Raw genomic sequence first — 15,665 nt, 5'->3', positions numbered from 1 at the left:
ATTGTAACAAAATGCAACTACTGGTGATTTCAGCAGCTGGAAAATTTCTTAACTATTCTCATTACGAAGAAATGGAAGTCAATTTATTTCCATTCCCTTGTGATGAGGATTTTCTAATCTTGTAGTGACTAGAAAGGTATATTTATTAACTCAATTGCAACAAAAAGTATTTAATAAAACTAGATAAGTATATACTTATAATAAATAACAATGTGTCAATTATTTACTATGAAGTATTTCGGAAAAATGGACAAAATAAATGAAATGAAACAATACACTCCTTTTTTGAATTATTCACAAGTTTTAATTTACTCAATAGGTTTTATTTTTACAATAGATAGTCCACTGCAAAATGCATTCTTCATACGCCTTCTTATGGCACAGATAGAAGGTAATAATTGAATGCAGTCAGTCAGTTTATTAGTCAATTTAACCAATCATCAGTCGGTGCAGACGCATACTCGCACTACAACAAATCCGTGAGGGTTTCTAAATGTTCCATTTTAAGAACTTGTGCTTCTAGTTGACGACGAAGGCTGTGCCCATTCTTGTCCAGCACTCAAGCGGTTGCATTATTTAAAAGGAAGGGTAATACACAACCACCTAGTAGCTATTTTGAACGTTCTCCAGAGAAAATGTTTCATATAAAAACCAATAAGCTCATCATCCTCAGAAGTATTATCAAGAGGCATGCATAGTAGTAAATAGTAATCGGAGGGTACGGTTATGGTTATAAGATGAATGATGTAATATATGAATCTAAATGCAGAATTAATTAACTGTATTCTGTCATGAAAATTTGAAGTTGGCATGAAGATAATTGTTGTAGTTTTAGTTTACTCAGTATACAGGATGAAAAGGGCTTTGAAAATATTATAAATAACGAATTAAATTAATATAAATTCATTTAAAAATTCAGTGATGGATGATTTTTATATTATTTACATTATGACTTTATACAATGAATGAAATTTGACTGATAATTAAGGTTTCCAATTGAAAGGTTGCTAACATTTTCATTGTTCTTTAATATGACTTGAAATAACATTATTGGATATTTAATATACAAATTATAGTAATTACTGTTGTTTACTATACATATTGAACAAATCACCCGCTGTTAATTTAAATAATCCACCCGTTAGCTGTAACAATAGCAGACGATGCTTTATTTGCAATAAGACTGGCACATTTCGGGAATATCCTACAGTAATTTGAGTAAATCATCAATGGGGACGGGTCATATGAAGTTTCCTTAATGACTGCTATCTGTTTTCTAGTTTTCGAATAAAAACATTTTGTCATTTCACTACACTAATTTTTACCAAATTTATTATTGTTATGCGAGTCTATGCGAGTCGGAGCTATGTTACTACATTAAAATAATAATTTCTTTCTTTATAAATTTTAATAACATCTATCTGTATTACATAATTACCTAGAATGCATCAGCAATTATATGAAAGTCAAATTCATGTTCCTATTAAATTTTTGATGAATATATTAAAATAGTATAATCTATTCGCTTGGACTTAAAATTTTATGAATACTCAGAATATTTGCATTTAATGCTTAATTTATTTTTGGAATATTTCAACATTTATGGAGAATTTCAGGGTAATACTAATTTTTAAATCCATCTAATAATTATATTTTTTCACGAACAGAGCTAATTACATTAGAATGTACACAGAAAAATGAGATAAGTTATAATTCACTCAAGTTTCAAAAATGCCTTCCGATGTTTCATAAGCATTTACTGTTTTCTGGAAATACAAAATATGTAATCACGATAATATTGACTTTTTTATAATTATAAAGTTAACAGACTCTTGAAATATTCTTGTTTAGAATGATTTAGATACGCACATTTCTTATATATAAGACAAAATTCAAACATACCATAGTTTTAGGCATGCGTCATGTTGCAGTTATTCTCATGTATAACGATAACTTTGGTGACATATGCCCGTTTTTATAAATAAACAGAGCTCAATACTTGCAATATGATAGCAGATTGTTGTGCACTTATTATTGCGATTTAATGAAAGCAATTATTACTGGTAAATTAATTTACCGTTATTTTATCAATGCTTAATTGACAAAAATCTCCTAAAATGTAATTATTTTTAAAAAAAAGAAAAATGAAAAATTTTGTAACGCGTCCTCTCTTGTGAAGATAGAGTCATTTTCGTATATATAATCTCTTAGTCTGAGCCCGATTTCTGAAATAAATAAATATTACGTTTAAATAAATTTTGCGGATAAGCTATGATAAAAGTACTTTTTATTAGCTTTCATTTAAGCTGAGTTTTTGGAACTGGGAGCAAAAGTTTTGTTCACAACAGGAGATCGGATAAGAGATAGTCTACTGTAAATCTTGATTTTATAATTTTGCGTAGAATAAGCAGCACTTACTGAGCAGATTTTAGATGCTTGTACAAATAATTATACATTAACAAACGTATTGAAATATAAATACCTTAGATTACAATTTTGGAAAGAAGATCAACATATCATCTAGCGATTTATCAAAAAGAATAAACTGTTTTTTGCCACTGCACTATTAATCCATTAAGCTCATTGCTTAAGAGTCGATTCAAGATATTCGTAATAAAATAAAAATAAACTGCGTTATCCTACAAGCGAAATTTGATGAACAATAAAGAAACGAGAATGAAAAAGATTAGCTTTTACTCTTTACGAGAAAGAAAATGCATTTAGAAATTGGCAGTAGTAAAGCAACACACACATACAAAAGAAATAAACAAAATAAAATAAAAAGTTAACTTCTTCAGAATGAAAAGGGTATGACTGATCAGAAATAGCAGGTAATGGATCGGAGCTCAAATTGGCCAAAATGGAAGACGTTACTAATTTAATAAGAGAAGACGAAAACGGAGATACACGAAACAAATTAAAAGAGTTCCACTTCATTCTTCTCAGGAAATCAAATAATCAGTAAAATAGATTAATTTTCAAAGTTGTCAGCTAGCTCGAATTATCAAAGTGTTTTCGTAAAATAGTAATCAAATGGTTTGAAGTGAAAGCGCAATCAATCATTTCATATATGTTTTCTCTGGAGTTATCATCCTAATTCATTTGCTACTCGTTGATTATGCTAGCACAAAATGAACATAAACAAAAAAGTAGTTTTATAGTTTTAGTCTGTGACAGAGAGAACTAAAGATAATTACGGCATAGCAAGAGCCACCCGACTATGCGTATTAAAATATTTGTGCATTCCGTTTGCAGAAAGTGTACATATCCTAAAAGCACAATCTCATTTATGTCGCCGTGTTTTACTGCAGCGACTTTTTCCGTTGTAGAACAGCCATGTTTTGCACTTATTACACCATTTATACAAGAAGAGTTTTGTGCCAATATGCATATCTTTTAAGCATCCATATGGCTATCTGAATATCATTAAATAATCACCTGTAGCATCGTTAGTTTAGTTAGTTATTTAATTTTAATTATTTACTAGGTACTGCATAATTAGTACAATGAAATTCAGAAATTGCTTTGTCACTGAAGGGCTCGAATTTAAACTCCGTCTAACACACAGGCATTCATGACTAACGACACTGCAGCATAATCTGCTTTTCGTAGAAATATACTCATGAGGAATTGAAATCAGGGAAAGCGAGTTTCGAGTCTTCGGATTATGTTCCACTGGCCGTTAACGGGCAAATTTGTGACACATGTTATTGAATCAAAGTATGATAGACATAAAAGTAATCATTCGTTAATTTTCATGAGCTTTCTCCAAGTAGCTAAACGCCGACGCTTCTGATAAGAAATAATATCATTTATTTGGAAAAGAATAAAGATTTGGAACCTAAATAGCAAGTGATACATAGAGATATTTGAAGGAGCTGAAGATGGAAGAAATCTGTTAAATCTATCATGCTCTCGATGAAATTCGAATCGGAGTCTGCTCATTACCCACAGAACGAAAGTTGACCTTTCTGCAGCCCACTAGTTTATGTTTAATTTCTTGCAAACTCATTTGAAAATTATTTTCACAAATTCTTATAACTGAAGTTTTGCCTTTAAATGCAACGATAAAGAAATAATATATATTTTCTTTACCTGAAATTTCTGATTACATTATGGTATTAAATTCGTTTTTGTATTTTAAACTGATGATATTGTAAGAAGCAATGTTTTTCACGTATTTTCATATCAATTTGTATTATTCTTTTAATATTACATAAGATTGGAAGCCTCAATTTCTATTAGAGAAAAAACCTTGTTTTAATACTACATACGAAAACATAATAATTTAATACGTTAAATAAATACAAATACAAATTTCAGTAAAAGAATGCGTTTAACTAAATTTATATCTTACATTTTTCAGTTATTCGCCCTCAAAGATACTTAGTTAAACGCAGGTTACTGTTTAAAACTAATTATTTATATTAAAATAATGAGTGCGTTTTGTGCATGAAGCAATTAGCAAACCCTATGATTAATGGAACAATTTTTTTAAATAAGTACTTCATAATCTGCTAATACTTAAAATTATGAACATATGTATCTCTTACAAAGTATTATAACTTAGTACAATTTTATTCATTACTATAATAATGATTATGATCAATCCTTAATTCGAATTTAAAATTTGAAGCTCGATTGTAGAAGTACATGAACAATTATTACGGAAAGATTCTGAAATAAGGATATATAACTGAAATGAGTATATGTGTAAATGTATATTGTTTAATAGAAATATTGTTAAGAAATTTAAAATATTTGAAATAATTATTTTTGTTAATTTCTTACCCTTCTTAAAAATCTTCTAAACCTGAAAACTCTTCCAAAAGCATCTTTTGAAAATTTTTAAGAAATGGAACTACTTTTGAAATACTTTTATAATGCGTAGATTGTTTTTTACCTATAGAGAAAAGAATTGTTTTAAAATAAGACTTTAACATTGTGCAATAAAATCACAGAATAAAAGTTAGATTTTTCAGTTAACTGTTACAAACACATGGTGTTCAACTTATTAGTAAAAAAAAATGGTGTCTAAATATTAACGGTTCAAGACTGTTAATTTCTTAATTTTTACATATTTTGTGCAACAAATACATTTATATTTATTTAAAAAATCAATTGATTAGAAATAACAACAAAAACATTCATATAGTCATCATTAAGGACTGGGCCTTGAAAATTGATTCTGTAAACCCGTTTTTGCTTCTATGTATGAAGTAAAAGAAATATCGTAATCGCGAAAAATTTCGGGTTTCATATTTCACAGGAAATATACATTTTGACCTTTCCCGAATCCATTTTGACTACTTCTTTGCGTGGCATTTATATACAGGGATAGAATAAAGGATTCGTTTTTTTCGCAAAACTGATTGTAAAATGGACTTTTTTGTGACGTCTGTACGTACGTAAAATGTGCATGTATGCAAGTATTTCGCATAACTCAAAAATGATTAGCAGTAGAAAGTTGAAATTTTGTATATGGAACTTCTATAATATCTAATTGTGCAACTCTCTTTTTTATTGCAATAGACGGTACCAAAAGTACGTATATATACATCGACCCCCCCCCTTACCGAGTTTTAAAATTCTTGCCCTGCTTTTATTTTCGCATTCTTTGATCGTAGTCATATACATATACAAACAATTACAGAAGTGTTTTAAATGACGAAAATATTCATGTTTTCCAATGTCAGATTTAAAAAAAAATTAACTTTTGATAAATAACGATATCTAACTTTAATCTTGTTTCCCTGTTCCTATACTTATATTTGGGAAAATTTTATGTCATGAAAAAATAAAATTTAGAAGATGCTTGACTCCCGTACAACAAAAGTTGACCGGGATATTTTACTTCAAACTTTGCGGTTTTTGATACCATCTTCAATTTGCCTGGAAAAATCGGTCAATTTAAATTAGAATAATTCGAAGAAATAAGTTTAAGTGAAGTGCAGCAAAAAATATGTATAATTTATTGGCCTGTATCAGGAAGTCATGTGTGGTCCACATCAGATTTTATTTTCTCTAGACGCTATTTAGAAATAAATTAAGAAGTATTCTCTCTTTACTGCCTATGAAAGGTTGACGCAGTTTCGAAATTATTGTGGAAGATATCATGTACTTATGAAGATGAATACTTTTATAAAAAAGAAAAAAATAGTTACAACAATTCTGTTCTGTACCGAAATAACGATTGTAATATTTTCTCTATATTCGCTAATCGTTTCATCAGTCTACACCGTTTCTATCAGAGAATACTTTGCATGCCACATGGGTTTGAACGACGTCATTTCGAGGTAGTTTTACAGTCAGTAGAAATCGAGAAGCCGACAGCATAGCAAACTAGTACAACAAACATCTTCTTCCGACTTCCATAGGGTAGGATCGTGAAGATCCCTCACCAAACGGCCACGAAGTTGTTGTCTGGTAACAGCAGTCGGTGTGGGCTGTTGCTGTTGTTGCCAAGTCGGACTGCTTGTGACAGGAGGTCGAGCAGGAACAGAGCGACTTCGTTTGCTTGAACCTAAATATATAAATACAGATTTATAATCACATAAAAAGGATTATTATTTATAATTACAGAATGCAGCAACATGAAAAGGAAGCTGGTTATACGAGACGATAGGTGCAGCTGCTATTGAACAGATATCATATGAACCCCTACTCTCTGAGTAAATGTACTGAAACTTTCGGAAATTCTAGAGTGCGAACTCCAATAAAAATGAGCAATAAAAATAAAGTCCGAACACTGAATAAAAAACACCGAATACATTACATAAAGAATATATAAGGTACATATAATAAGGTTTTATATATTATATAAGGAATATGTAACATATAAGGCCGAATACATTACATAAAGAAGATATCTCTGAATTATGATGTCTGATAAAAAAAAATTACGTTTACTTTTAAAAGCAAACGGAATTTTGTAGTGGGAAAAGTATAAACAGGGCATTTTGAATATAAACACCAAAGCATTTTTAAGCACCATAGCATTAATATTCAGTTTCCTAAATCCGATAATGGTTGAGAATAGCATAATCAAGGTCTTCGATTCAAATTTTGGTTCTTATTTTACTCTTCGCATCGTATGAATACAAATCAATTCCAAATGATTTCAAAAACATACGACATGAACAGTAAATATTATGGAGTACTTGATTGCAGTTATTTGCATTCCAGTTATAAATTCTAAAGTACTTGATTGCAATTATTTGCATTCCAGTTGTAAATTCTGAAGTAAGTCTGATATCAAATGAAAAACTAAGCATCAAATACACTGAATGAGAACTGGTGTTTCTTGAATTCGTTTTTCAAAATTCAATCGATGTCGCATATATTTCGCAATTCCTATGACTTTGCCTAGCATGAATTCAGTCTTTGCTCTTTATGTAAGATTACCACAATTTTGTTTTAATTTCGAAAGTTGTTATTCTTTGCGATCATTAATTAATTTCTTTTAGCTTTAAAAAAGTATATTGCATGCATTTACGCAAATGAACCATATTCACTAGGGACTTAAATAGCTTCAGAAGGGAATGCGGTCAAACTTTATTTATCTGTTAAGTATTTAATTTTAGTTTACGAATATAAACACAACTTCTATTGAAGTTTTGGTATTTATGGATCTTTTTTTAACTTTTTCTGGTCTAATTGATAAAATATATTAGTAAATATAATCTAAATTTAAATAAATGCATAATGTATTTCTTGAGTATGAGAAAGGAAAGGGAGGTTCTAGCAATGTCTAACAATATTTTAATCATTAAGTTCCTTTTAAGCAGGAGATGAGAAAAATGTGCGGTGTCCTCGCTGGGACTCGAACCATGGGCCTCATGAATGCGAGTAAAGCATTCGTCCAAATACAACATGAAGACATGCGAAAATGAGGGAGAAAATACCTTATATGGTTAACTCTTTCAAATCGCCCAAAACCCCCGACTATTCAGACATCGGCAGGTCTCTGAACGCCTGAATTACACTCATGTCCATAAATTCAGGATAATGCAAAATCAGGCATAGGAAGAGTTAGAAGCAAAACAAATTTGACTTATTTGTAAAGCTTATTTATTAAATAAAAGATAAAGAGCAAAAAAAGATGCTATATGTTTGATATTATTAAAAAAATTAGCGATTTTTTCTCCCTGGAGCAAATTACAAAAAAAAACCTATTTACAAAAAAACAATATTACATGGTTCGTATGATTGTTAATACATTGTATGTCTCCCAGACGATGCAATACAGTCCGTACAACGCCTAGGCATGCTGAGTATCAAATTATTGATCTGGTATCTTGGGGTATATTACACCACTCAAAAAGCAATGCTCTCCGAACTTCCGGTAGACATGTAGGAGGAGGTTGACGGGCTACAAATCGTCGGCCAAGCATGTCCCACACGTGCTCTACTGGATTCAAGTCCGGTGAGAATACTGGCCAGTCCATACGGGTGATATCCTCCGATTGAAGGCATTCACTTACGATGTTTGCACGGTGAGGACGGGCGTTGTCATCCATAAACAGAAATTGTGCGCCCATGGCGCCCCGAAACAAACGTACATGTTGTTCCAGAATGACGTCCCGATAGATTTGGCTTATCATGGTTCCAATTTGAACATGCAGGTCAGCTCTGGAACCCAGAATAATTCCACCCCAAACGAGCACCCCTGCACCACCGTAACGGTGTCGTTCAATGATGTTTTCTTGGTGGTAACGGGTACCTGGAGCTCTCCATATGAAAGTCCGACGAGAATCAGACTGCAAGCTAAACCTGGACTCGTCGGAAAACATCACACAAGCCCACTGTTGCGGTGTCCACAATGCATGCTCTCTACTCCAGGCTAACCACAGGCGACAGTGAGTTGCAGTAAGTGGAACGCATCTGACAGGTCTACGAGCATATAGACCAATCTGCCCTAAGCGTCTGTACACGGTCTGCCTTGAAATTGTCGTACCAGTGGCTGAAGAGAGCTGACGAGACAGGTCTGAGGCTGTGCTCCGCCTGTTTCTTTTGGCAGTAACTGCCAAAAACCGGTCCTCATTCGGCGTTGTAACTCTGGGGCGACCTGTGCTGTAACGTCTACTCACATTACCATCATTTTGGAATCGTTGCCAAAGCCTGGAGATGACACTCTGGGCAATTCCAAGTTCTTCTGATACTTCCAGTTGGGTACGCCCACATTCCAGACGGCCGATAATTCTACCACGTAAAAAAATCATCCAAATGCATCCTTTGTGTCATAACTACTCGGTTATTTCACTGAAATGCTTATAAAGCGCCTGCGAACAATTTTACTTCTTTGCCTGTATTCGTTATATATCACTCTCGTCATTGTGACGTACTATCGGTGTCATCTGGTTACTTCCTAAAATTTGCATATGATTCTTGAAGATGTGTGTAGTGATTTTACAGGTGATATACTTATTTTAGAGTTCGATTTCCGCGTGACTCCGAATTATCCTTAATTTATGGACATGAGTGTATTTTCTACCTGGTGCTTTCCCCCCATCATGTTAATGCATGCCTCATTGCTTTTAGGTATCATTCATTTGAAGCGACTAAAAGTAGTTCTGTTATTTGAATGCACCTTCCTTCTCCTTTGTTTAGCGCCAGTGTTTAGCTATTGATGTCCGAAGTTGAAATCCTGTCCCGGGAACACGGCACACAGTGGTAAAAGCGCGTGAAAATACTAAGAGAGAACTTTTTGCTTTATTTAAGTAGATTATTCGACCTTGGCGCGGGGGATGGGAATCCATCATAACAAAAATACATATATAGGTGTTTTTCAGAAACTTTGGTCTCTACAGATGCGAAAGTGATAAAGGAGTGCATGGGGCGAAAACGTTTGAGAACCATTGGTCTGGACCTTAGCTCCGGGTTGCTATTTTAAGACTGAAGCATGTTAGACAATTGTCGCCTAATTTCGTCGAAAGTCGTCATTGATGCCCTATTAAGAAACTCGGATGTCTTGAATAATATCGCTATAGACTAAGAAATGAATATAAAATGAAACAATAATGCACTGCGTTGCGAACAAAGAACTTTCCAAAAGCCCTCCCCGTCCCCCCCAAAAAAAAACGGGGAAAGGAAAATCAAAACAATACTCATTGCTATCTACGATAGCAAAAGAAACATGAATGAATAATTTATTCATATACACTAAATAAAAAAACTCAATGCATTTTACTAAGAGGTTTTAAAGCATTTGTTGTCAGAAAATACTTTGCGTGAGGCCAGAACATCGAGAAATATCTGCCTATTTTTTTTTCTTCGTAATAATGCTCTTTTGCATGAGGCTGAGATCAATGTACAGCCGGTCAAAGAAAACAAAATATTCTGTTGAACCCTTCTAATGCTTTGGCTCAAAGTGATGATTTTCGTTTTCCTCAAATTAAAGGATACTACTTTTATGACATACTCACAACCAGAAACTGTGGCTGGAATTTTTAACTGCAATCGTTTAAATTCTTTCCAGCAAGTATACATTTTACGATAGGTTAAAATCTAGATTCCAGCGAATGTTGCTTTGAATAATAAATGTCAGTAGATCATCACCTCCACTTAGCGCAGTCTAATTTCGAATTGTCACAGCCTATACTTAATACAGATGCGTAAAATTCAAGCGATTTATACGGAATAGAATCCATGGACATGAAACGAGTCTGTCTGCTGGTAACTGATAACGCGTTGCAATACGTTTTTGATAACTTGAAGTAGTAATTATCTCACCAGCAATATTACTGATTTCATCAATAATTCTTCAAGCGAATGTGAATTATCAGTAAAATCTGTTACCTTAAAGTAATCCAATAAAACGAAGTGCTAGATTGTCACGCTCTGGAATACTGTTTGGAAATTTTACTCAAAAGAAACATATTTATAAAAGTTAGATTTTTATCTTTACAGGAACCATCCCTATACACAACTCCAATATTTTTATTAAACCCTAATTTGAGAAACGCTGCAACTCTACGAATATGCTTAGTAACACTATTTAAGAATATATAAAACCGGTATCTACTTTTTTCAAATACTCTGAACGCTGAAATTTTATCTTTCAGAAACTGATTCTGCAGAAAACAGTGCCTGAAACGTTTTAAGCGCAAATTTAAAATAATTATATAAAGTACTAGCGACCCGCTCCGGCTTCGCACGGGTATAAAACATATAGCCTATGTCACTCACTGAAAAAAATGATTAAAATCGATCCAGTAGTTTTGATTTATTCATTACTGTCCGTGGTCTGCACGCGTTAAATTTGGAGTAAAACAATTCCCCTTTCCCTATACCATGAAGGTTTCCTGCTATCTTTGGAATATCTAAATTCAAACACTACATTTTTACTTATTTACTTTTTACATTTTTACATATTTATTTTATTTTTACAACAATTAATATATTGCAGAATAATAACAGGCGAAGAAAGATCGTTAGAATAGAATGAAAGAGACTAAATTAAAAATAACTATGAAACCTTCTGCTCAAGCGTGCTAAAGTCTTCTGATGGACATATTTTTGCAAAGTTTCTCCCCCCAAACGTTACTGCGCTAATCCAACCCATGGACTAAGGAGTCATTGCAACAATCAAGAGAACAAACCTAACCAAGCTGCTAATGACCAAAATTGAAGTAGGTTATGATCTGAAAGAGTTTTGGAAACACTACACAATCTTGGACAGCATCTAAGATATTGCATCTGCACGGGACTCAGTGAAACCGTCAACCCTCATAAAATCATGGAGAAAACTCAGGCCTAATGTTGAAGCCAACAACAACCTAACCCCTTTGAGATGTGAAGAAGTAAATTGTTATTTTCCTCGCTAGAGAGCTCCGATAATAAACGCGTCCGATCGCTGCTAAATTCAAAGTGCTATAGGGAGAACCGCGGCCTCCGACGCGCTATTTATAGGCACGCTCCCGCCGCCCCGGCCGGCCGGTACCGCCGCAAACGCTACGTCCCGCAATTTTTAAATCTGTAGACCTTTTCAATGTGTACAATACTTAGTACATTATTTTGATAAATCTCGTAGGGTTCAGCCTGCGTTTGCAATGTTAGCGGGAAAAAATGTAGTTATTTACGACATTAATTTTATAAATATCTGAACATTAGAAACCTCAAAAATAACAGTATTTCTCCACTATTTAATGGATGTTATTATACATATAAACCTTCCTTTTCAATCACTCTATCTATTAAAAAAACCGCATCAAAATCCGTTGCGTAGATTTAAGCATACATAGGGATATAGGGACAGAGAAAGCGACTTATACTATGTAGCCTACATAGTTTTATACTATGTAGTGATATAATCCTTCTTTGTAATCATGAACATTCTCATTTTAAATTTATAAAAGGGGTTAGTTGGAATTACTAGTAGAAATGCTCTTTCAAAAGCAATATTAAAACTCAATATTCCTATAAACTTAGATTTGAAGTTAAATATTATTAATTGCTTGTTAAGGAAATGAGAACTTGTTTTTCTCTTTAACAAAAGTGTTTTAACGAAAAGCAAAATATGAATTATTGCATTTAATAATTGCTCCTCGCTTTGCACTAAGAGAAAAAATATAACTGTTTAACCTCTCTACTTTAAGAAGAATTTTATATTAATATATAAACTATGCATTTTTACTTAAATTTTGAAGCAGATAATCACGCAACATAAACAGTCATAACAACATGTGAAAGAAATTGGCAAAGAGAAAATTAAATTAAAAGCAATTAACTCCTTTTATAAAAAAATATATAATTAGTGTAATTAATGGGGCTTACTTTAGCTTTCTTCACTAATGCAAGCAAGTAAAAAAAACGTTGTGTTGGCTTTGTTTTTTATATGAGTAATATTACCACATCTGCTTTTCATGTTATATCTCTGCAACTGTCTACTTATACTCTCTCACAATAATTTCGTTATCAGTTGGGAATAATAAACAAAAATTGCATTTATTTGATTTATTGGCTTTCCAAAAACATTTTCAAATAACAAATATTATGATTGAATTCACGTAACTTCTGTCATATACGATACTTTGACAGTTTTCATACAAACATAAAGAAATTTATTTCTTTGGTACAGACGAACAACTTCAATTTTCAAATTCAATTTAATTTTATAAATATCTGAACAGTCATGTAGCTTCACCGTTTTCAAAAGAGCCAAAACAGAAAAGAATCTGCACAAGCTTCTAAGTAATGTAATGTTATCCCGAATAAATGAACTATTGTGAATTTTTTATTTAAAGACTAACATATATTATTGCTACTTAAATTCATAAAAATGTTAATTTTATTCATCTGTTTCAAGAAATACCGCACTTAAAAATCTTCTTTCATCACATATTTAAATAATGCTTTCTTACATAACACCTCAAAAATTATTTGTCAAACTCTACCTAGTTCTGCTCGTTTATGCTTTTTATAGCCTAAGTAAATAAACCAAAACTCTCTAACTGCATTTAAATAGACCAAAACTGCCTAACACCTTATTTATGTACGTTTTTTAAATATATTCTAAACGGTTTTATCGTAAAGTGTGCCCTAGATACCTTTTTCTCGTTGTAGAACATATTCTTCTAACTTATTAGAATTTTCCCTAGCTTAAAACAGATAATTTATTTTTTCATTGCATTGAAATTTGCATCAAAATAATCCATTCATCTAGAAAACTGTTCAACAATCACAAAACTTAGCTTGCAAAATTCAAATTATAAAATATGTAGAGCAACTGAACTCACAGCTATAGAGTAAGACAACACATATCCAAAGTCACATAAAATTCATATTACTTTATCCAAGATACCATTCAGGACTCCTTATGTGGTAACGCTGCTTGCATTAGTAATTCTTAATTCACAGACTCCTTATTTCAGTATTATTAACTAAGAGAGTAAACATCGACATAAAGAAGGTAGTTGGTCATATCTGTAAACTAATCGTAGTGTATCTATCGTATCGATAACACGGTCAGATAATGACATTTCGAGTTTTTCAGCAGAGCTGTTAGGTTTCATGAAGGTGGTAACAGCCCTTGAGAGACAATTTTTAAGAAACCTTGAGATATCGACATCCATGGTATTTTCAATTTGGAAATACTTATTCGCGTTTTCTGGATATAATTGTCCGGGACATACGATTGCAACAAAACTGACAGAGGCAAAAGTACTACGATGATTGCAACAATTTCTGAGCATCGATAGCGTTATTTAATAGGTGTCGCGACCACAAAACGATGAATTTATCAGACTAGAACAGTATCAAGTTCAGCTATGAGTCTCTGTTTTCCTTGGCCGGAATGGCAAAAAATTTCATGCAAAACCGTTACCACCTATCCATCACATTACGCATTACCTTTTGGGCAGTCATTCTTTATGATGCAATATACAGTGATAGTAACACTTAACGGACCGATGTCCTGTAATCGTTGCGTTACCAGTATTGCTCAATCAAGACCGGGTTTCGCAAGATGAAAATGCCTCTCCCCACACCATAGAAATATCCAAGAATTATCTGAGTACTATTTTGTAAGTCCTAACAGATCTCCAAATGTTCCTCCACTCGAAAATATACGCGACCTGTTGAGAGGTCATATACAACAATCTCGCTACATAAATGAACTCACCGAACAGCTTCGTAATACCTGGTTGACAATTTGCAAAAGCATTAGTTTATGTGAATGCATGTCTTGACTGCCGTATCAGTAGTCCTCTCGAGAGACAGGGGTTAAGGAAGAGGGATGGGACAGACCCGTGGACCCTCCCCCCCCCATCCCGAGCTGGGTGTCCTTCCTGAAATTTGGAGCGGAATATCACAGTTAGTGGCGTAGGATTATACCTGTAAGACCACTGGTAAACTTCTGCGGTTTTGCACACTTTTACTTTACCTGTGAGTGTATGTTAGACCTTTACAACCTTTTGGCATACTGCCTGTTTAGTCAAACTTGTGTGCAAAGATTCTTAGCCTATTTTTGCACTCTCCCAACGTAAAAAAGTAATGCTGCTGGTTATCTATTTTAATATTTTCTTCACATGTGCAATCACAGCTACACACATCTGAAGAGTTAATTTTACTATTGATATCATTTTAACAAATTGATCAACCGTGTTCCTTATGTGATAAAGCTTCTCTCAATCGACTGCGATCTGTATTTCGTATCTTTGATACTAATATGAATAGTTTATTTCTAAACATTTTAATCTAAATTATGGACTAATGAATCAATTAACACACAATTACTTTATGCTGTTGTTAATTTTAACATAATATAAGTATGAAAATCAACTACAAAGTATTTGACTGAATCTTGTGATGAACAAAGCTTCTTCTCCTTTTTATTTGTTTCCTCTGAAATGGAATCTCACGAACTGAGCTTAATAAACATCAGACAGCCTGAAATGGAATCTCACGAGCTGAGCTTAATAAACATCAGAAATCCTGAAATGGAATCTCACGAACTGAGCTTAATAAGAATCAGAAAACATCGTTACTTTGGAAGTTAGGTACCAGAGTTTGTCTTCCTTTATGCAATTACTTATTATTAAACGAGAATAAATCAGCTTTCACTTGCAGCTGTATTTAAACTGGTTTATTAAATATTAAAAATACAGATCCTCATAATTAAGAACTAGATGATAATGTTTCACATTAAAATTCACGAAAATAAGTGA

The 15,665-nt window shown here is 32.9% G+C and overlaps 1 protein-coding gene and 1 long non-coding RNA gene across 3 annotated transcripts in view; one reads left to right on the top strand and one right to left on the bottom strand.

Annotated features, from left to right (window-relative positions):
• The window catches only part of LOC146996240 (uncharacterized), a 506,022-nt gene that overhangs the window by 472,113 nt on the left and 18,244 nt on the right, over positions 1-15,665 (top strand). The window lies entirely within an intron of this gene.
• Positions 279-15,665, bottom strand: part of LOC118197238 (uncharacterized) — a 403,557-nt gene continuing 388,170 nt past the window's right edge. For both annotated transcript variants that reach the window (XM_085820507.1, XM_085820508.1), the window contains one exon: positions 279-6,523. In XM_085820507.1, coding sequence (XP_085676633.1) covers positions 6,309-6,523 — 215 coding nt within the window. In that variant the 3' untranslated portion in view covers positions 279-6,308. The remainder of the gene's footprint in view (positions 6,524-15,665) is intronic.

The sequence above is a fragment of the Stegodyphus dumicola genome, chromosome 7 (assembly GCF_044657685.1).
Source record: "Stegodyphus dumicola isolate Sdum_Otavi_A_Nest chromosome 7, ASM4465768v1".
NCBI lineage: Eukaryota > Metazoa > Arthropoda > Arachnida > Araneae > Eresidae > Stegodyphus > Stegodyphus dumicola.
The sequence above is the reverse complement of the archived record's forward strand: the minus strand, read 5'-3'. Positions and strand labels throughout refer to the sequence as shown.